A 22500-nucleotide genomic window follows, 5' to 3' on the forward strand; every position below is an offset into this window, starting at 1 on the left:
GTGCCTCTGCTGGTTTCCTTTCATGCCTCAAAGTCTTTTCTAAGGCAGAGGTCCTAATCCTCTGCTTCTGTCTGTTTTAGGGTTGCACAGTCCCCCAAAGAGGTCTCTGTCAGTGATGTGAAGGAATGAATGGGCCAAGTTAGGGACACAAGTAGTAAGAAAGCAGACCCCTGTCCAGAAGGAACACCGCTGTTTGGCTTACTTTCCTGTGGGAAAGAAACGTTTACTGTAATCAGATCTTGTAATTAAGAAAAGTATGAGAAGTCTAAATATTTATATGAAATATTCCAGATTTTGAATGTTGGCAGTCAGTTGAAGTTTGGGAATACCCAGATGAGAGGGGGTTGGCATAGTACGCTGACTGGAAAGGGGTTATGTCGCTGGTACACTGCACAGCCATGTAGTCTACGTTATAATATGCACCACTTGTACTACCATAAGGAGTGGTCTTAGAGAGTGCCTTGAAGCTGTGTTTTCACAGCAAGTGCATAGTTTGGAATTTGAATATATGTATATTGTTTGGAGGTGACAGAGAGGAAAGGTTGATGGAGACGGTAGGGGTAAATGTCCCCCAAGCCCCTCTTCCTGCCACAACTACTGGAAGCTGATTTTTTTTTTTCTTTTTTTAAGCCACAGTCCAAGCAATATGACTATGGACCTCTAAGTTGTAACCTCAGCTCTGAAACTTGGAGAGCTCATATATTCTCCTAGCTTCCAACATTTAAATAGAAGGTGGAAAACTGAAATTCTGGTTCCTGTTCCAGAAAGTTTTAGCTGGTGACCTGGGAGTCACAGTTCTTTGGTCATCGGTTGGCTCCACTTTGAATTGGAGGCAAGTACTTATCTACCGCAGAATGATAGGGCAGCTCAGCTCAAGGACCTTTCCAGTTCGAAAATTTATGATTCTCGTATTCTCAGTCTCTTTCTTGTCTGACCTCTCACACTAGGTCTCATGTTATGTTTCCGACCACTTTTGGAACATTTTGCTACTTCAGTGTTTTTTTTCTTAGCCAGTTTAAAATTAGCATGTCTCAAATTGAACTCAGTTTTTTCCCAGTCTAGTTCCTTTCTGTTTCTTTGTCTTAATCATTTTCCTGATAAATCAGACTTGTGAGAAGTTGCTGATTCACGTCCCTCCATACTCCTGTCCTCTGGCCCAGGACTTCCCGAGACCTGGCAGCCACAAGTTGCTCTGTAGCTTATCTCCATGACTCTGGTCTCTCTGTGTCCATGATGCCCTTTCCAGCCATGTCCAGTCTACTGCCAACAAAGCTCTGACCGTTCTACTTCTCTTTTCAGAAACGCCAGTGGTTCTGATTAGGTAGGAACCTACTAGATATATTTCTCTTTCAGATTTTCAGAGACCCTGTAATCTTATCCTTACCCTATCCAACTGTATTTCCCACTATGAAATAGTTATTACTCTGAGGTAGGAAGATGCTCTATTACCGGTTATGTCTCCTGTCTCATGTCATTGTCTGTTACTCTTCTAGCACAATCCCCCTCATCCTTAATAGCCCAATTTCATGCTTTCTGGGAATCTCCTCTGGTGACCCTAGCTCATACTGACTTCTTTCTTTGAATTTCTGTTACATCTAATGAGTGCTATATGGCTTATCACTTAAAATCTTAGATACTTTTGGAGCTGGGAAGTATCTTAAAGATCAGCTCATCTGTGCATTTTATAAATGATAGAAAATTTGCAGCTTGCCCTCGATCATATTAGTTAATAGCAAAGCGCAAACTTCCTATGTGGTTTGGCCAAGGTAGTATGAAAGCGGCTGTAGACAATACTTAAAACTAATAAATGTGGTTGTATTCCAATAAAACTTTACCAGAATTATGGCTTATGGGCTGTAGTTTGCTAACCTGTTCTAGAATATTACTAACAACTGTCCTAGCAAATTTTTTTCCTTTTATGTTGGTTTTAGAACCAACACATTAAACACACAGACACACACACACACGTTTTTAAAAACTCAACTTTTCTTTGAATTGTCATCAGATAAAGAAGGAAGGGCAATTTACTCTTTATTATCAGGTACAAATTGTCATGTTTAGTTCAACTTCAGAAGTCATACAATAATGTTTCTTTTCAGTTGAGAAACATCGCCCTTAGGTAATAAGGAAGCTTTTAAGTATACTCTGTATAGTAGATCCACAACCTGCATAAATGTGGGGTGATGCCATTCCAGTGACTAGTGTAGGATTTTTTTTTTTTTTTTTTATGGCTGTGTTGGGTCTTCGTTTCCGTGCGAGGGCTTTCTCTAGTTGCGGCAAGCGGGGGCCACTCTTCATCGCGGTGCGCGGGCCTCTCACTATCGCGGCCTCTCTTGTTGCGGAGCACAGGCTCCAGACGCGCAGGCTCAGTAGTTGTGGCTCACAGGCCTAGTTGCTCCACGGCATGTGGGGTCTTCCCAGACCAGGGCTCGAACCCGTGTCCCCTGCATTGGCAGGCAGATTCTCAACCACTGCGCCACCAGGGAAGCCCCCTAGTGTAGGATTTTAAATCACAGAATTATTGTTTTTCCTCATCCTCCAGATACTTGGAATAAAACAAAAGTAAGTTACTGAACCGGGGGTCACAACAACTTGTTACTCGAGCTAGAAGCAGAACTGCGTAACTCAGTCTATCTACTAAAGCCTGCTGAGGTACAGCAGTCAGATTCTGACCACTCTTGGCCATGAAGATCCCATGGCTCTCCTAACGGGAGTGAGACTGCTAACCCGTTCATTCTCGCCACGGCCCAGCCAACAGAGGGTTATGCTTTCAGTCTTGCCTGAACTCCCTCTGCAGAATGCAGTCGTCTGAGCCGGATTCTAGCCAGGGCACTGACTGGGCTTACTAGCACGCCTACTCGAAAGGGGTCTCCTTATCTTGATTCCTTGACTGTTGAGCAATTTCATTTCTGCTGTTCAGCAGCTAAGTACTGTCCTCCATGGAAGAATTGGCACTTTACGTTCAGTGTAGCGTATGTTTGGTCTCACTGTTTACTTTGTGTAAGAACAAAACTGACCTTGGGCATGTCAGAGATGTAAACGTGATGACATTGTAGCAAAAGGGTTAAATATTTTCAAATAAAGACATTGGAATCAACCTTAGAAACATAGAGACCTTTTAAGTTTTTGACAGTCAAAACCCACTGTTTTATGCCACGTTATTTTTTTAATAGTGATAATGTAATCTTTTTAAAATTAATTAATTAATTATTTTTATTTTTGGCTGCGTTGGGTCTTCGTTGCTGCACGCAGGCTTTCTCTAGTTGCGGCGAGCGGGGGCTACTCCTCGTTGTAGTGTGTGGGCTCATTGCGGTGGCTTCTCTTGTTGCGGAGCACGGGCTCCAGGCACTGGGGCTTCAGTAGTTGTGGCACTCAGGCTCAGTAGTTGTGGCTCGCGGGCTCTAGAGCACAGGCTCAGTAGTTGTGGCGCACGGACTTAGTTGCTCCGTGGCATGTGGGATCCTCCCAGACCAGGGCTCAGACCCGTGTCCCCTGCATTGGCAGGCGGATTCTTAACCACTGCGCCATCAGGGAAGTTCCTATGCCACATTATTAAATCCGTAGTTCTCAAGCTTTTTCGTCTCAGGACTTTACACTCTTAAAAATTATTGGATTATATCTATCAATATGTGCCGTATTAGGAATTAAAACACAGCTAAAATACACTTACTTTTAAATACACTTATTTTTTAATTTTTTAGAAATAGCAACAGTAAACCCATTCTGTGTTAGCATAGATTTTATGAAAAATATATATTAGTTTAAATATATTCTGAAAAATCCCTGGAAGAGCGGCATTGTTTTACATTTTTGAAAATCTCTTTAATGTCTGATTTACTGGACCACAGCTGAATTCTACTTTTGTAGAATGTTGTTACATGTTGTTTTACTTAAAGTATATGAAGAAAATCCTCACACACATATATATAGTAGGAAAAAGGAAGAATGTTTTAACAACTTTTTCAGATGATTGTGGATTTTTTTTTTTTTTGATTATACACCAAAAGTTGACAAATAGTCATTTTTATACATTAATTGCCATGTGGAATCTAAAACTATATCAGTGAACTTTTCCTACTATGTTACATTAAAATCCACTGGTCTGTCTTACACTTTCCACGCATGCAGTCATTCACTTATTCATTGGGTGTGTGTTTGTGTGTATGTGCACACATGTTCACATATGTGTTTAATTTCTATTTTTTTCTTGTATTTTCAATGAATCCTTTACCCATGCATGATTTTGTAACATCAAGTATTGGTCATTTGGGAATTATTGACTCTCTGAGTTTCGCTAACCTTCCAAGTGTTGATACATTTCATTATACAATATCAAAAAATACCAATTTTCTAATATCAACACTGATCTCATCAGAAAAATCTTGTAAGTACTGACAGCAGATGTGTTTTCCAAAATTCTGATATTTTGCTCTAAAGGTCAAATTTTATCACTGGCAACAAATAACTTTAAGTTGATTTTCTTGATATGACAGGCTCATTTAGTTATTATTTTTAGAAAATACCTGCTATATGCCCAAGTCTGGATTAGCATACTTTATCTGTCATTCTTTCAAGGAAAAATGGTGTTCCATGGAAAAAACAGCTAATTCAGGTTGCAGCTCTAACAGATACACAAGTGCTTTACTTCAACACAGCCATCACATTTAGGTATGCAGTAGAAATGCTTTATGCACGCTCAAGGGTCAATATGATGCTTCTAATAGTTTTTACTGCTTTTATCAAGAACAAATGAAGCCAATTTGTTTTTCTTTTTTAACTGCATGTAGTACAGTTTGGTACCATTGTACTGATTTTGAGATAAGACACCAGCAGTTTACCTGCTGTTGTGTTTGCATCGTCATTGCAAATGTCAACACATTGGAAAAGGTAAATGAGGTTTAGTATTATTACGAGGTAGTTTTGACTTCATTGACTCTCTGAAAGTGTCTCTGGGATGTTCAGAAGTCTGTGGGCCACACTTTGAGAACTGTATTTATATCCCTTGTAGGAGACAATATTTAATGTTTCCTTTTCTTTTGACAGTATAAAATATAACCATTCTCTTATCTTGCTCATTTCATTTACTTTGCTGTTCTCTAAGAACATTACTATGAAACCTTTGTTCATTTTCCAACACTAGGCCTTTATTTGTTTTATTATTTGGTTCAAGTAGTGATACTGTGACATTAATAATTATGCTTGCATGAACCCTCAGAAATTAATGGTAGATAAAAAAGGAAGTGACTGAAAACAGTGTTTAGAAAAACTTGTGCTAGAAACCTACCTAGCCACTGAAGGAGTTAAAATAAACTAAGGTTTGAATTTTTTTTTCATTTTATAATAATGATTGAGCATTAGCTGCTTTGTGTGCCCAAATCTAATTCCAAAGCTGTCTGTTCCGTTATCCTGAGCAAGTCATTTGACCTGTCTAACAGAGGTATACTCTGTCCCCTTAACAGCTATAATTCTGGGTTGTATGTCCAGGAACTGAAGTAGACCTCCATGGAAGGAAACACAATCCTTTACGTAAACCCACTAACAATATTTTAGTTGTGGATTGGATATAAAGAGCATTACTGTATTGGCCCCCCCGGCCCAGGACATGTATTCATTGTATTTTCAGAAATGAATGGTGTATGTCTGAATGCTAAACAACTATCTATCAAAGAAGATAAAAATGTTCTGGTTCAGATTATAGATATCAGTAAGATTCCAATCAAAACACATCAAAGAGGTGAGTAAATCATCTAGTTGCAGCCCTTTCTTTTATACTGCAAATGTCACTGTGGCTTCGTGGCACTGATTTGTGATTTACGGCCAGACACGTACACATTTTCTCCACTTCGCTGCTCTTGGTTGGCTTTCTTACAGCACCGCCATTCCATCTGCAATGACAAGCAAATGAGCCGGTGGGTACCTGCAGGGCAGGGAGCACCCCTGAACCGTGGACCCTGAGTTCAGAACCCGGCTCGACTGATAAGGGCACAACGTAGAAGAGTTTTATTTTGACTATTTTCCCACCAATCCAGACAGATATTCTTTAGATATTAGTTATTAAACTTCAGATATTGGATTTTAGATATCCTTTAAACTAGATTCTATGATTAAACATGAATTCTTCAGGAAAATTAAGCAAGTCTTAACGGTTTGACTTAAGTAAGGAAAATTGACACGCTTTTCCAGTATGTTCGTAGGAATCCTTTTGTTCAATAAAGACATGATAGGCTTTGGAATGCAGGAAAAGCAGCAGAGAAGCTGACCTTTAGAATACCATTTTCTTTATAATTCAGAGAAATTTAAAGGGAGTACACTAATTTGGAGATATTTTGGGTAGAAGTGCTCATATTTGATTAAAATTTGTTCTGTGTTCTGTAAGTAAGACATACAACTTTCTATGCCCTTTCCATTTTGTGAATTTAAAAAAATAGCATACTTACAGTTTTATGCTGTGAATATCTTCTCTGAGTAAATTAGTAATAGTTTTTTCTCTGTATAGGCTTTCTCCAAGTTGCTCTTGTTTTTTTTGACTCTTTTATGTCCAGTAGTCCTTGGTCACTTGTGTGTACTATGGGCCAGGTTTCTCAAGGCTGCTAAATCATTATTACTTGTTTATGTGCTTTCCAGCTTCCAAAATTTATTGCTTTTACCTCTTTTCCCCTTACCTCTAGACCGATGTATTTATGCTTTTTTACAAGTTTTACTCTGTCATTTTAATAGGGCTTTGAAAGGGAACAAAGGTGTTTGTTCTGTTTCCATCTTTACTTTGATGGAAATTTGCTTATTTAAGTTTGCTTATTTAAATGAAAGCATCCGTACTGTTTTTATTTCAAACCAGAAGTTGAATTCAGCGAACAAGTACTAAAGTCAACACAGTGGTTTAAAAAATTGTTTTAGCAATCATATTTTTATATTTTACAGATCCTGTAAAATAATCTTATGGCTTCAGTAATGTTGCTTATGAGTTATCATTAACTGTTTTCATTAAAAGGTAACAGAATTTTAAAATTAAGTTATGAATTATTTTTTAAAATGACATTTTATTTACTTAATGAATTAGGTCATTCTCAGTAGGTGAATTAAATAGAAATGGACATCTTAATGCTCCACACCTTAAGCAGTAATTCACAACTGGGAAAGATTTACAGGAACACAGAAATAGTTTGGTTTTGAATATGCTTAATTTTGCATTGTGTACACTTCTCCTGACCTACTAATCAAGTGGCTCCTTCTAGGAAGGTGAGTTTCAAGAATATTAGCCTTGAGATTTTTACAAATTCCCCCAAATAATTTAACAGATGGCCTTGGGATGAATAGTGGAATGGCCACAGATGTTGGAATCAGAACCTGGAATCGGAACTGGTTTTAGATCCTAGTTCCATTACCTATTAGCTGTGTCTGCTTAAGGAGGATAAAATGGAAAATGGTGATAATATGTTTGCTTCAGATTGCCATCAGAATTAAATGAGGTGAAATGTGTATAGTACCTAGAGCAATGCAGGCATTCAGATATTCGTTTCTTTCCCTTGTAAGCCTGCTTTCCAATTTTTCTTTCTTCAGGATGACAGATGTCAATTCTCCCATCATTTTCCCACTGTGCATGGTTTATTCATATTGCTATGATCATCCCTCAGTGGGAAGAATCCATCACACACTATATTGTATTCAGTTAAATTAACAATAATATTAGAAGATGACTGTACACAAAGAGGCTACTGTTTTTACACCAATAAATGTTAAGGTAATGACAGTGGTTTTGATGTCATTGACAGTCATTATAAAAAATTTTTATCATGCCTTGTATTAAAAAAAAGTTGAATTTTTTTCACTTGAAGACGGTTATTCCTGTTAGACACATGACATCTATTGGTCTCTCAAAATTTACTGTGATTCGGAAAGATCATGGGAATATCTCAGAAAAGGGAACACAGTTATAATAGCTTAGGTACTAGATGTTATTTCAGATACCTCATTCATTCCTTCTCTGGCAACTGTGTCTTCAGTACGAGGTGCTAGTGCTATAATGGAGAAGAAATTTATCAGTTATTTATTGCTGCGTAACAAATTACCCCAAAAGGTGGCAAGTTAAACATTTATTATCTCACAGTTTCTGGGGGCTAGGTCCGGCTTGGGGGTCTCTCATGGGGTTGCTGAATAGCAGTCATCTGAAGGCTTGACTGGGCTCGAGGGTCTACTTTCAAGGTGGCTCAGCCACATGCCTGCCAAGGTGGTACTGGTTGTTGACAGGAGGCCTCACTTTTCCACATGTGGGTGCCTCCATGGGTTGCTTGAGTTTTGAGTGCCCCTAAGACACGGTGGTTGGCTTCCCCCAGAGCAGGCTTTCAGGAGGGAGGGGAGGGCAGGGAGAGAGGAAGAGGTAAGGAAAGGGGAAGGGGAGGTGGGGAAGCAATCCAAAAAGAATCCTTCACAAGTCACATAGCATCAATTGTATCACATCCTTTTCATCAGAAACAAATCACCAAGTCTGGTCCACATTCAACAGGAGGGGAATTACTACCTTTTGCAGGGAGTGGTATCAAATAATTCATGGGCACATTTTAAAATCATCGCAGTAAAACATCTTTCTCTTCCAGATATTCAATTTCATAGATAACTTGAGACTGTAGTTACATTGGTGACCATAATTTAGTGTTATCTAACACCGAATTATAGTTACATATTGCTATAGGAGCAATATGTACCAAAGGCATGCCCTTTTTTGATAACTGCTAACTTGGCGTTTTTGACTTGGGTTTCCTACCATTTTCTCAGATTCAAAAGATCTATGATCTGACTCACCAACGATATCCCCAAACCAGCTCTCTTTACTTCCTGTTGTCATTGTTAACAGTTCTTCTCCCTGTCACTTTGATTTGAGGCTGAGCCACCTTTTAAACACCACACTACAAGCAGCCCTCTAGAGCGGCTCCCCTTCGCCTTTTCAGTTTGAGCGTCTTGTGTCCTAATCATATCCCTTCTTCTCACTGCCCTGTTACTCAAAGAATGAACTCTTAGTTCCTCAACTGTTCAAGGTTCTGAGATCTCCCAGCTTCTCCTTCTGTTTTCTTTTTTCTATTAAAAAAGGACCTACTTCATTAGTCCTTCCCACCAAAATTGGAGAGATTCTACCACAGGGAGACATTAGTAAATGTTCTCAATATGTTTCTAAAGTTGTTTTCTATGGGATAAAAATGCAGTACTACAGCTAAAGAATTCCCTTAAACCTAAATGTCGAGAGGGAAAAGATGTTACCAGGTTGACTCCATTGTGGAGAAGCGTTTGGAGGGAAGGTAGGGGATGGAGAGGAACGGGACAGGCTCTCTTCAGGTGTTGAAAAGGGGCTAAGTGGAAGGATTCGAACGGAAAGGGAATCTCGACTGACAGGAGTGCAGAAGCACTTAGCACAGTCTGGGGAGGAGAATGGTGATGCCGTTACTCTCTAGCCCGGGTAGCATGCTTCTCGGGGGGAGAGAGTAGAGCTGTCTACTGCGCGTGGATAGGACAGGCAGAGACGGTGGGCCATTAGTATCCAGAAAGACGGGTTCTCAGAGGCTGCTTGTGCCGCCGCAGTCAAAGTGCTTATGTTCCCTGGACTACAGTTTCTTAATCTGGGAAAATAAATGGGTTGGACGAGATCATTTCCAGTGCTAACATATTATGCCTTTGGAAAGGAACTTAGACGTACTTGAAACAATTGAATTTCTCTATTTTTTTAAACAGGTTTCCCCCGCTTATTTTTTTAATTCCATAAAAACAGTTTCAGAGACATATTTAGAACATTTACTTAACATCTCCCTTTGATTGAATCTCTCCAATTTCCATTTATTAAATGGAAGCCCATATGAAATCAGATTATGCTATTATAACTGAAGTTGCTATTTAATTAATATATATTAATATTTTAAAAAATACATTCTCAATGGGTTATAATTTGAAAATGTTTATTAGAGAAACACTTTCCAAACTTACAGGCAAGAAAGAGAATGGCCAGTATATCTGTGTAAACAACAATCTGCTTATACATTGTCTTATAAATTAATATTTCCTTATATAGTTTTGAGTATTATTTTAAGATTGCATTCTTCCCAGTGTTCCAGCTGCTAAAAAATATTTTCATGACAAAAAGGAGTGTGTTAATTCTAGGAAGTCAGTGAACATTAAATGGAGAGAAATTGATAGTCTGTTACTTTATAGAGAATAAAGGATTTTCAAACCATGACTTCCTATTTTAAACTGTAAACCAGATTGATGTTATAATTCATCTATGTTGACCATGTTAACCAAAATCGATTAAACCCTGGTTTTATGAACTTTTTAATCTTCCAAAGTAAACAGGAAGGGGTTGGGTCTGTTGCTTTTTGCTCTTTCCCTGCCTTAGCCCTGATGATCTCTTTGGCCTGAAATGGGCCTGGCCGTTCTGCCAGAACTTAAGCTCTTGGTGAGAAGAGTTACAGGTGAGCACGACCTCCTGAAATGCTGTGCTTTTCACCCTCCTTGAAATGTCTGTGTGTTGACCTTGGTAATACACTGTAATTCTCTTCATTTTATAGCCAACACCTGTATAGTGCTGACCATGTGACAGACACATCCTGAGCTCTTTTATGTTTTAACACATTTGATTCTCAGAACAACCCTAGGACAAAAAGCTGTCCTTCCCTTTTGTACAGATTGTCCTTCTCCTTTGGTGTCAAGGTAGCTGGGTCATAGACATAGCTGGGATCCCCACGTCTGGCCAGCATTCATGGTTTGTACCCAGTGGAGGGCTCAGAGAAAGCACCCTTCTAGGGGAAAACCAAGATTTACTCGGATTGTCACAGTGCCTAATACACAGATACCCAGAGCTGAGATCTGAGAATTGTCCCAGCCGTCCTTCTCCCCTTATTTCCTCCCATCCAATCTGAAGTACTGCTAGTTCTTCCAGCACAATGTTTCCCCTGATTGGTCCCCTCTTCTCTGTGCCCACTGGCTGAGTTAATCACTGTCTCCCTTCGGACCTGTTTAAGTGATAGCCCCACACTGCTTCATGCCTCTGTAGGTATTACTTTTCTCTAATTCTTCGCAAGTTGTAGGCTGTAATAGCTTTTCTTTTTTGGTAACAGTTTTTATAAAGCTGTTCACCCATTGAACGTGTACAAATCAGTCAGTAGTATATTTCGTTGCTCCAGAAAGAAACCCTGTACTCACTAGCACTCACTCCCGTTTCCCCATACCTCACTCATCTACTTCCCAACTCTGGAGGTTTGTCTGTTCGGGACATTTCGTACAAATGGAATCATACATGTTTCTTGTGACTGACGTCTTTTATTTAACATAATGTCCTCAGGGTTCACTGCTCAGAGAGGTTACGTATTTGCTCTGCGTTCAGCCAGAGACTCAGAACACGGAACTTGGGCTTCCCTGGTGGCGCAGTGGTTAAGAATCCGCCTGCCAGTGCAGGGGACACGGGTTCGAGCCCTGGTCCGGGAAGATCCCACATGCCGCAGAGCAACTAAGCCTGTGTGCCACAACTACTGAGCCTGCGCTCTTGAGCCTGCGTGCCACAGCTACTGAAGCCCGCGTGCCTAGAGCCCGTGCTCTGCAACAAGAGAAGCCACCGCAATGAGAAGGCCGCGTACCGCAACAAAGAGCAGCCCCCGCTCGCTGCAACTAGAGAAAGCCCGCGCACAGCAATGAAGACCCAACACAGCCAAAAATAAATAAATAAACTAAAAGAAAATTAAAAAAAACAAAACAAAGACTGTTTTTCTCCAGTTGCTTTTCAGAAGTCACAGTTGTGATCATGTGTATGGTGTTCAGGACCACCAGGGACTATTGTGGGTTAGTGGGTTCTCTTTGACTGCCCTCTTTGTCCCCTAGTCTCCTGCCTATTCTGTATCTGTCATCATCACACTCAGCTGTTAGCTTCTTAATTCCTAGCTGTATTAGTTTTCTAGGGCTGCTGTAACCAGTTACCACAAACTGGGTGACTTAACAGAAATATATTGTCTCACAGTTCTGAAGTCCAGAAGTCCAAAATCAAGGTGTCCCCAGGGCCATCACGCCTCTGAAACCTGTAGGGGAGAATCCTTCCTTGCCTCTTCTAGCACTTGCCTCTTCTAACACTCTTCCGGTGTTTGCCAGCCGTCCTTGGCATTCATTTGGCTTGTGGTTGGGTCACGCCAGTCTCTGCCTCTGTCTTCACATGGTGTCCTGTCTTCACGTGGTCTTCTTCTCCTCTGTGTGTGTATGTGTGTCCAAATTTCTCTTCTTATGAGGACACCAGTCGTATTGGATTAGGGTCCACTCCAGTGACCTTCTCTTTAACTTGATTACATTCTGTAAAGACGCTGTTTCCAAATGAGGTCACATTCACAGATGGTTAGGACTTCAGCCTTTTGGAGGAAGAGGCCATGCAACCCATAACAGTAGCTGGTTGCTCTTTTGTCCTCAGTAATGCTGTGGGTCATAGACTGCTGTACGTTCTGACCCAGTGTCTGGCTCCTTGGCCAGGATTAGGGTGCTGCCGGTCTTTGAGGCTTGTCTGGACACTCTCCTAGGCTTAGAACTGTGGATCTGTAGCTAGCTGTTGATGAGGGGCCTGCTTTCCACCTGGATCTTCCCTGTGGGGCAGGGGCTATGTATATGTTGGTGTGTGAAGGGGGTAGAAACTGATCCTGCCATCCAGCATGGATCGTCCGCAGCCTGGGTCTAGGAGTGGGAATCCGGAGTGGCAAAGTGGGTGCTGCCACCTCCTCGGTGGGGGTCTTCTGCGCGTAGAGCCAAAGGACATGGTGTCTGCAGATGTTCACCGGCCGTCAGATCCACCAGGCAGAGCTCTGCCACTCCAGGGGTCTGTGGGCGACAAGCCTACTAGGTCCTTATTGCACAGAGTTGGGGGCCGGGGGTTGGGGGCAGACTCTGGCTGCAAAGCCATGGCCTTCCACTGTTGTTACCGAGCGTTGATGGATTTTATTAAATAAATGCTTTGCAGTTTGTGGCAAGCCCTTTGATTGATCTCCAGGGACTCTGAATCACTGTCTTTGTTAATTTTTGCCAGATTAATAAATAGTGCGTAGGGGGAGGGGGAGGTTCTCCCAGCTCTTCATACAGCCATTCTAGAAAATCTTGCCCCTTTTGAAGAGTTTTAAAGCAGCATCTTTGAGGGTGGGGTAGTGAGACAGACATAGGGTTGGAGTGGCACATAGCTCCTCAGGGAATTCAGGCCATAGAAGAATCATTTCCATTAGTGTTGATGTTATTTTTCAACATATTCAACATTTTCAACATTTTACAAAAGTTGTAAAACTTTTACAACCCTTTGTTAACATGACTGAAATCATCTCTTACTTCATTTAAATAGCCTTTTTTTCCCTACCTACACAGAAAACATTTAAAAATAAATGGTTAGAGAAGAATGTTCTTAATAAAGTTTCATTTTAGCAAGTAAAGTTTTGCTTAGAATATTTAACAGGTTAATTATATAAGCTAAGTCTTCATTTCATTGAAAGCTGGAATTTTTCATGATGAACTTATAGCACATCTCTTTCGTGGGTGTTTATTTGATGTAAATGTCACCTTCTGGGCTGCACTTTTTTTTTTTTTTTATCTTATTCAGTTAGTTGAAAGGGCCAGCAAGACATCGTGAAAGCTTTTTGGAAACTCTGAATGTATTTATGTTGGGTTAGCATTCTTGTAGTGATTAGTTTTAACTAAGCTGAGTTCTACACTTAGAGATTTCTGAAACTAGAAGCTGTTATAAATCTCTGTTATTTCTCCCAGACCGAAGTACTGGGAAGTCACTCTGACACTGCAATAATGAGGAATTATCACAAGGTATTTTTTTAATGTTTTCTGTAAAGCTTTGTAGGCTTTGTATCTTATTTTATAGGACTATAAATACTACCCCTGTGTGTGTGTTCATTTATCACCAACGCTTTTCATTAGAATTTTAGAAGCTTGAAACTTAGATTCTGTTTAGTCCCACCCCATCGTTTTGATGAAGTAATTGAAGTACTTAGAGATTATGTAACTTTCTAAGCTTTAGAATTTAAGATTGCATATATAACTGTAAGGGCTAGAACAAAACGATAATACTTCCCAGAAGCCATGAAGCAACGTGTAGTCTTCTTTTTTCAGAAAACTTTAGGAAATACCATGTATTTTTCCTTATAATATAGTATTATACTCATTATTTTGTCAAGCATTAATTTGGCATCTATATACCAAATAATTTGATTTTAGGCTTAACTAAGCCGCAGAGACCTGATAATTTTGTATTTTCTTTCCTAGTAGAAAGCATTTCCTTGTCGCCTTTCTCAACATTTATGTTTCAGTAAATCATAAATAGCTGTCAATAGTTAGTATTAACATAAACATAAAATCTGATCTATGCACCTCACTTAAAATTTTTTGGAATTCATGAATCAGGAATTAACATCAAAATTTATTAGGTCTTAAAAATTATGATTTGCTGTGTTTATCGCTGTATATTGATAAAGAGGCTGTCTGTATATTATTATATTTGATCCTCACAGCCACCTGATGAAGACAGGCTGGACAACCTTTATTATTGACATTTTATAGATGGAGAAACTGAGGTTTGGAGTTTATGTAACTTACCTAAATCTTTTTTTTTTTTTTTTTTCCCTTCAATTTATTTTTTTATTTTTATTTTACATTTTAAGATTTTTTTGATGTGGACCATTTTTAAAGTCTTTATTGAATTTGTTACTCTATTGCTTCTGTTTTATGTTTTGGTTTTCTGGCCACGAGGCATGTGGGATCTTAGCTCCCTGACTAGGGATTGAACCTGCACACCCTGCATTGGAAGGTGAAGTCTTAACCACTGGACCGCCAGGGAAGTCCCTCCCTTCAATTTAAAAATCCAAATCATGAAATCTTTTAGCACCTTTGATGGATAATAGGAAATCTGGCTTGTGATACATACTTACAGGATATAGGATGATGACTCTTTTTACTCTATTGCCTATATTCCACAGAAAACGTAAAGCACATTTTCTCTAAAGAATACTTTTAAATGATCAGAGAAAAGCCTAAGTTTTAAAGTTTATGTACACTGTACTTCCCATCTTCGTAACAAAATCCAACCTTCACTACCCCAATTCCATCGCATTCTTTTAAAAAAAAAATCAGAATAATTTTTATTTATAATGAAGTTATTCTCTCTAGACTTTAAATCATCAGTTCACTCTTACAACAGAGAATCAATTTAAATAACACCACCAAAATGGAACGGAAAAAAGAAAACAATCTGCGTTTACATATCAATTTCTTTGATATGTCATAACGATATCCAATTTTTCTTGCAACATGGTCCATTTCCAGTGAAATTCTCAACAGACTGTAAGCGTCACGGTCCTTCATCTTGACGTTTTATTCTAAGGTGTGCCGGGTGTGGCTCTTTTGATTGCTTTGGAAGTTAAACAGTCCAACAAGGGTTCTGAAGAAAGGGCAACTTCACATGTAATCCATCCACAAATGACAGCATGCCTTCAGAGCCTCTGGTTTTTATAAAAGTCCCTTTGGAAAGTTAATTGATTGATGAATTAATTCTACGTTATAAAGCGAATCGCTGCCTAGACAGTCTGTGCCAACGTCCCTGACCACCTCACTTCCGCTGTTTTGTTTATCACATCATACAGCGATGGGAGTCTTATTTTGTCCATATTTTTGCTGTAAACATTGAGAAATATACCAAGGATAACTAACAAACCAGACCATACATACTGAAATGTGAATGGTTTGGCAAAGAATATAAATGAAAGGACAATGGTCATTCCTTTTCTCCCCGTTGTCACTGTTACAGCAAAAAGTGCACCAAAAATTTTAATCAAAGCCAGAACAAAAGAGATTCCAAAATACCCAGTGAGGGAAAAAAGGAAAGCATAACCATAGGTCCGAACTGGATCCTTTGAACAAAATGTTACTGCAGGGCCTAATCCACTAGTGCATGTCAATCCCAATAAAATGTACACAAAACCGATTGAATACGAATATAAAACCATTTCTGAATTAGAAGCATTATGAAGTTTCATAGCTTTCTCTTGGACATTTCCAATGACGTCATCTGCACATAGTGCCAGGGAGATGAGGATCACACCTGTCAGGTTGAAATTTGGTGCAACTGTGCTGTTGGCTAGGGTAAACCGTATCAGGCCGAGGCTCATGCACAAGGCAGCAGACACATCAGCAACATTGTAACGCTTTCCTTGAATAAAAACTCCTCCTAACATAACAGGAATCAATTTGCAGCACTTGAAGATGACTTGGGTAGGATAATTCAGGTAGCCCAAGGAAGTGTTTGATAACCCCATAGTACCCACAGTTAGAAAAGCTATTATCATGTAGGTTTTTCCTGGTATTCTTCTCCTTTTGTCCTGAATAAGCTGAAGCTCTATTAGGCCAAATATGGAGTAAAATGCAAACTGCACTAAAGTAAGGTACCAGCCATAGGGCTTAAAACCCTCCACTGAAAACATTAATTCCTGTAAATATCCATAAATTAGGTAAAATACCAAAACTCCAGCAACACATATGAAAAATTGAGTAAGTTTGTTAAATCTGCTGAGATTTATGCCAAGCACTACAGTATCATCTATCGACTTGATGTGTGGCGACATTGCTTGGGTTTTGGACGGGACAGTGATAGAAATATATTTCCTGGAGCTGTTGAACTTGAGATCCATTGTTCTTATTTTGCCGCATTCAGTGCTTCCAAAGTTATCTTTGTTGGTTTCCTCCCCTTTGTTCAGTCTTTCTTTTGCCTGCTGAGCCAAGCCCTGAAAGGGGGACCCCAGCCCAGGGGGCGCCTCAGCCAGATGGAGCGTCTCCCCTTCCCCAGGTCCGACGCCATCACCTCCTGCTTCTCCTCCTCGCCCACTCCTGCACGTTCCACCGCGGCCGCCGAGTCCTCGCCAGGTGCTCGTATTCCTGCCTAAATCTTATGACCTTAATAATTTACTCCTGTAGTTACCCATTTCTTTGCATGTCACTGGTCAGTCAGGGTAGCATTATCTTATTTCTTCCAACGACTGCAAACGTCTTTGTTGACTTTTATCTTAGAGAATTTAAGAGGAATAATTTGTGTTACTCAGGTTGACCCCACAGCTGGCCCAGGAGGGAGGGGTTATAAGTTAAACTCCTCTGAAGGCCAGGATTCCTTTCCTCTTCCTTTCAGCAAACTCCTGTCCTCTCAGTTTCTCAGATGCCACCTTCTCTGTGAAGCCTGCCTTTTTTTTCAAAGGAGACAAACATTTTTTATTCCCCTCTGCTCTCTATAGCACTTGGTACCTGCATCGCTTGGTACCAGTAGTATTTGTTGATACCATGATTGAGCTCCTTGAAGGCGAAAGCTGTGATGAGCTTCTTCACTTCTCCAGGGCCTTGCGTGAACCGTAGTGGAGCTCAGTCCATGTTTTCCAAATAAATGGATGCATGAATGTGGCCCACAAGCTGTGCAAGCCCCACAAGGCGGGGTCTCTGCTTCTGGATTGACTGTGCAGTGTTAAACGTTTGACCGCTTTTACTGCACGGTGTTGCGTTGTGGTTTGCTGCGTCAGTGCTCTGGAGTCCTCCGTTGGTGCTGGGCCAGTTTATTCCTGCTCCGCTTCATCACTTAGGGTTATTTGGGACCTGAATCAAACAGTTTCATGGTAATGTTGCATTAGTTGAGCCTGTGATTTTATTAAAAACAAAAAGTATCGTTCAGGACATTTAATTTCTTACACAAGTGAAGTTTTGTCGCTTGAGGTCTGTCATATTTGTCTAAATGTGTTTAAAACTAAAAATCTTAGCTAAAGTCTGACTACCACACAAGTGAACTTAAGAAAGAGCAGAGTTCCTTGTGAATTATGAAGGGAGTTTAAAGGTGGGTACGTGCAGAAAGGCCTGGTTAGGGTCTGATTTCCTGTGTTTTCTGTGCTTTTCTCCTCTTCCTTCTGGCAGCCACCTTCTGACCAATTCTGCTGTTTAGTAGCTGCAGTACCAGAGGGTGGAATAGGAAATGAAGTTCCCATCCTTCAGTCTAGTTACTTCTTAGCAGATTCTGTAAACTTTAGGTGTGAAGAAGAGTGAAAATAGTTAGGTTATTTGTGCCTCTTCCCTAGTATCCCTACCTCCCATTATCACAGATAATAATGACTTACCTGTAATTGGCTAAAATTGTAAGAAAAAAAAGTAGTTAAGAAATGCTTCCTCAAGATTTTTTTCACAGTTTCGTTTTGGGAAAAAAATTAAAAAGAAAAAAAGATCTAAGTGGATTCTGATTATTTTCTTTATGGTATTTTGTTTTGTTAAATTGTGTTTTATATAATGAATAGTAGAATTGGCTCAGTTGTGAATTACAGGAAGTGACACACATGATAGACTGTGGTTTTATGTCTGTTTAGCATTTCAAGGTGGAACTGAAATGAAACTATAAATATTTTAACAACGCCAATTGCTTCTGCCACCAACCAGGACTAGTCCTGATGAAAACTAGATCTGCTGATACAAAGTTAATGGGAAGCAGGGTCCTCATTGAATATCAGGCCAACTTCAGCAACTTTGAGTCCGCTAGGCACACATTCATTTTGTTCACTAAAAATACAAATATTAAAATATGTAAATGTTTACATTTAATAACAAAATGTGCTTTATATTTAGTAAATGTGCATGAAACAGTAATATATTGAAAAGCAAATAAAAACGTTGAATTTGTGTAATCTTTCCACAATTTACATACCAATCTGATACTGGGCTGGAGGAGGGAGACAGATTCTTCAGATTATTAGGCTGCCAGGAGTATACCATACTTTGCAGAAGCTTTTTCTTGAATAGTGGTAGCTATTAAGATTTTACTGTTAGGATCTGAACACATTTAGGTCCTTTAGTAGTCTATAGAGAACATTAGAATATATTTAATAGGATAGCCTAAATAATTTCCATTTTCATTCTTTTCTTGGATTTTTAAATCCAGAGCCATAGGTTTACAAATTTAGAATTTGTCCAGAGGAGTCAGAATGTTACACTTACTTGTGCTTTCCTGAGCAGCTGTGAAAGTCCTCTTGAGTTTATTTGTTCATTTTCCAGCATGAGACTTGAATGCTTAGTTCATGCAAGATAGTGTAAAGCTGTAGGAAGTACAATAATGAATTTCCAACTCCCCTGTACCATTGCTCTTCAAGTCTAGTAGAGGAAGGAGAAGGATGAGGATAACCAGGGAGCCCAAGTGTCCTGCTTTACATCTCTCGTCCTGGTGTAATTTTTTTTTTTTTTAATATTTTTTTGATGTGGACCATTTTTAAAGTCTTTATTGACTTTGTTTACAGTATTGCTTCTGTTTTTATGTTTGGTTTTTTGGCCACGAGGGATGTGGGATCTTAGCTCCCCGACCAGGGATTGAACCCATACTCCCTGTGTTGGAAGGCGAAGTCTTAGCCACTGGACTGCCAGGGAAGTGCCTGGTGTAATTATTAATCGTACCGCCTTTCACTTTCAGATGTCCTGGTTTGGATGACAAGTTATATGGTCATACTCTGAATAACTATGTAAACGTCAGGCTGAGTTGAAACCTTCAAATAAAGCATTATGAAAATTTAGAAGGAGGGAGATTGGTTTTCGTGAGGGTGGAGAAAGAACAGGTATCTTAAACCTGACGCTTCCTGGTTAGTGATAAGCGTCCGGTAGCACGGGATTGCCACTTGGTTCTTGGAAACTTCCCAATGTAAAAGTAAGAATTTCCTCTCTCATCTTCACTTCTTATAGATGTATGTTTTGTAAACTGTAATCTAAAAAAAGAGAAGGGCACCAACTCCCGTGTTTTTTATGCTTTTATTTTTTTTGACGTTTTTTATTTATTTATTTATTTATTTTTATTTTTGGCTGTGTTCGGTCTTCGTTTCTGTGCGAGGGCTTTCTCTAGTTGTGGCAAGCGGGGGCCACTCTTCATCGCGGTGTGCGGGCCTCTCACTATCGCGGGCTCTCTTGTTGCGGAGCACAGGCTCCAGACGCGCAGGCTCAGCAGTTGTGGCTCACGGGCCCAGTCGCTCCGCGGCATGTGGGGTCTTCCCAGACCAGGGCTCGAACCCGTGTCCCCTGCATTGGCAGGCGGATTCTCAACCACTGCGCCACCAGGGAAGCCCAATGTTTTTATTTTTGATACTGTTTTTTCTAAGCAGCTGCTGAGATTTTTATGTTTTTAACTCAGATAAAAGAGAAACATTTAAGATGTTTCCATCCCTTGATTTTTCTAAATCACTTAATCTTACTAGAAATATTGATTATTAAGTGAGAGAAAGGTTATAATTAATGTCAGGTATCCTTTAAAAAATTTGAGATTGTGTTCAGTTTTGGCTTCAAAAATTTTCCAGAAGTCTTATAATGACACATAAAGTTTAATCTGCAATACAGAATAAGCTACTGCTACTGTACTCCTTTCCTCCCACCATTGTTCCCATCGTTTCACTAATGAGAAACTCTTTAGCCTTATAACCAGGAGAAATGCTTGTGTAAGCCAGTACAGATAAGACTGCTTATTGTACTTACAGCGTCAGAAGGTAATTCTGGAATTGCTTTTTCTGTTCTTTCAGACAATGAAGGTATATGACTTCATTCTCTATCTTTTCTTCCTGTTGGCAAGACAAACACATATGTTTAGTAAAACACTCATTGTCTCTTCTTGGCCATATGGACCAGAAAAACAATACTGAATACTTGGGCAAGCAAGGTTTTATAGAATGGTTAGGCAGGCATCAGGCTGGGGACAGTGCTGCAACTACAGTCAGTCTTGCTGAAATGAAAAACAAACGATGACCCAAAATAGGAGGATGTGTTCTGGTGAAATAAGCCAAGACTCTAGCTTTATTTCATCTCATCAACCCTGGGAATGCTGGACAAAATTAGGTAGACTAGTGAAACCATATACAGGTCTGAAAAATGCATTGTAAGGTTCTGATAAAACTTCTGTGTGCAGATTAGGAATTGGTGTAGTTTGGCAGCTTGTGAAGATGAAGTTTTCCAGGATCTGATTTCATGAAATGTCATTTCATATTTCTTTTCATCTTAGTTGTATGATGATAGGAATATGCTGATTTCTTGTTTAACAGTGATTACTGTGTGTAATAATTAACTCATCTCATGTTTATTATTGTAAACATAGAATGATGGTCATAGTATAGATATTGAGGACATCAAGTATTTTCTTTTTCTGTGATCTAATGTGAAAAGTAATGCAACATTTCAGAATAATTTGGTACAGTGAAAAAGAAAGGAAAAATGAAGCATGCCAGTAATCTTGACAGGCAAGTTTCCTGATTTGCAAAACAAAAGATCAGATTAGATAATCCCTAGAAGTGCCTTCTACCTTTCTCTGTGTCTTTGAGTCTATAAAGCAGACTCCTGTTTATTTTGGCTAAAATATCTTGGTCTCAGTGGTCTTTTTGCACGTGTGCTATTTAAATTGAATAAGACGTTCATACTTAGGCTCCTGCCCTCTCGCCCCAGGATTTTATTTGCTATAGTAGATGTTGATTTCTCTTGAGACTGTAACAAAATAATAATTTTTGATAAACATTTTAGTGTTTAACGATATGAAAATTAAGGTAGGAATACATAGATGTAAGAATTTTTGTATTAGATAATAGGGCATTCTAGTTATAGCTAGAAGTCAAAATTTCAGTATTATACTGAGAAGTCAAATCAAGTAGACAGAATACCTATGGAGCTTCTGAAAGTGAGCATGGCTCCTCTCAGAATGGGCATCAAAAATTTTGCTTTGAATAAACAGTGGATGCATTTTTACTAGGTACTTTGGGGGATGAAATTGCATATTTTCTCTTTGTGTTGCCTTGAATTTGACAGTTAAAGGCAAATGCAGTGCTTATATTTTGCCAAAAGTACAAGGCAGAATAGTAAGCAAAAAATTGTTATGTAGGCGGGCAAAAGGGCAGATTCTCTGCCAAATGGCTCTAAATGAGTTGATACAAGGAATTTAAATATTAGGTTTTGATGAGAGATTGTTGAATTTAGTCAGTGTTGGTGTTTCCTTTGGTATGCAAGCTAATTAGACAACAACAGCTAATTGGAGCCAGTGGCTCCGGCAGCTTGCCTCTGTTAGCACAAATGCCAGAGGGTGGCACGGTTGGCTTTATGCTGGCCAGGAAGACTTCCATCAAGGCTTAGCTGTTAATGTCTTCAGACCTCTCCTGGCCCTCTCTTGGAGAGCCTTGCCTTAAATAACCATTGGTAACAAGGGGTGTTCCAGGAGATCCCTACTACTTTCACCTTCTGTAATATTGATGCAATTTGTACTCACCCCCTTAATGTATATCAGCAATTGCAAAGTTCTACCACTGTAGGAAAATAGAGAGATCCCCTATTTGGGAAGGATAAAAATTATTACAAAGCATCCTGCTTCGTATTGAGTGGTAACTTGCAACAGAACAGATGATCTCAATCTTAATTGTGCATGAAAACACCCAGGAATCTTGTTAAAAATTTAGATTCCTGTGGCACTACACCATAAAT

At 39.5% G+C, this 22500-nt stretch overlaps 2 protein-coding genes across 3 annotated transcripts in view; one reads left to right on the forward strand and one right to left on the reverse strand.

The window, feature by feature from the left end:
- Positions 1–22500, forward strand: part of LOC133093739 (ubiquitin-conjugating enzyme E2 E2) — a 364710-nt gene that overhangs the window by 73264 nt on the left and 268946 nt on the right. The gene's annotated exons all lie outside the window — the stretch shown is intronic.
- LOC133093737 (adenosine 3'-phospho 5'-phosphosulfate transporter 2-like) lies at positions 15294–16915 on the reverse strand. Its single transcript, XM_061193714.1, has 2 exons — positions 16853–16915; positions 15294–16775 (listed from the first exon to the last, which is right to left on the reverse strand). The coding sequence occupies exon 2, from the start codon at positions 16680–16682 to the stop codon at positions 15573–15575; it is 1110 nt and encodes a 369-aa protein (XP_061049697.1). The 5' UTR covers positions 16683–16775; positions 16853–16915; the 3' UTR covers positions 15294–15572.

This window comes from Eubalaena glacialis, chromosome 6, assembly GCF_028564815.1.
Source record: "Eubalaena glacialis isolate mEubGla1 chromosome 6, mEubGla1.1.hap2.+ XY, whole genome shotgun sequence".
NCBI lineage: Eukaryota > Metazoa > Chordata > Mammalia > Artiodactyla > Balaenidae > Eubalaena > Eubalaena glacialis.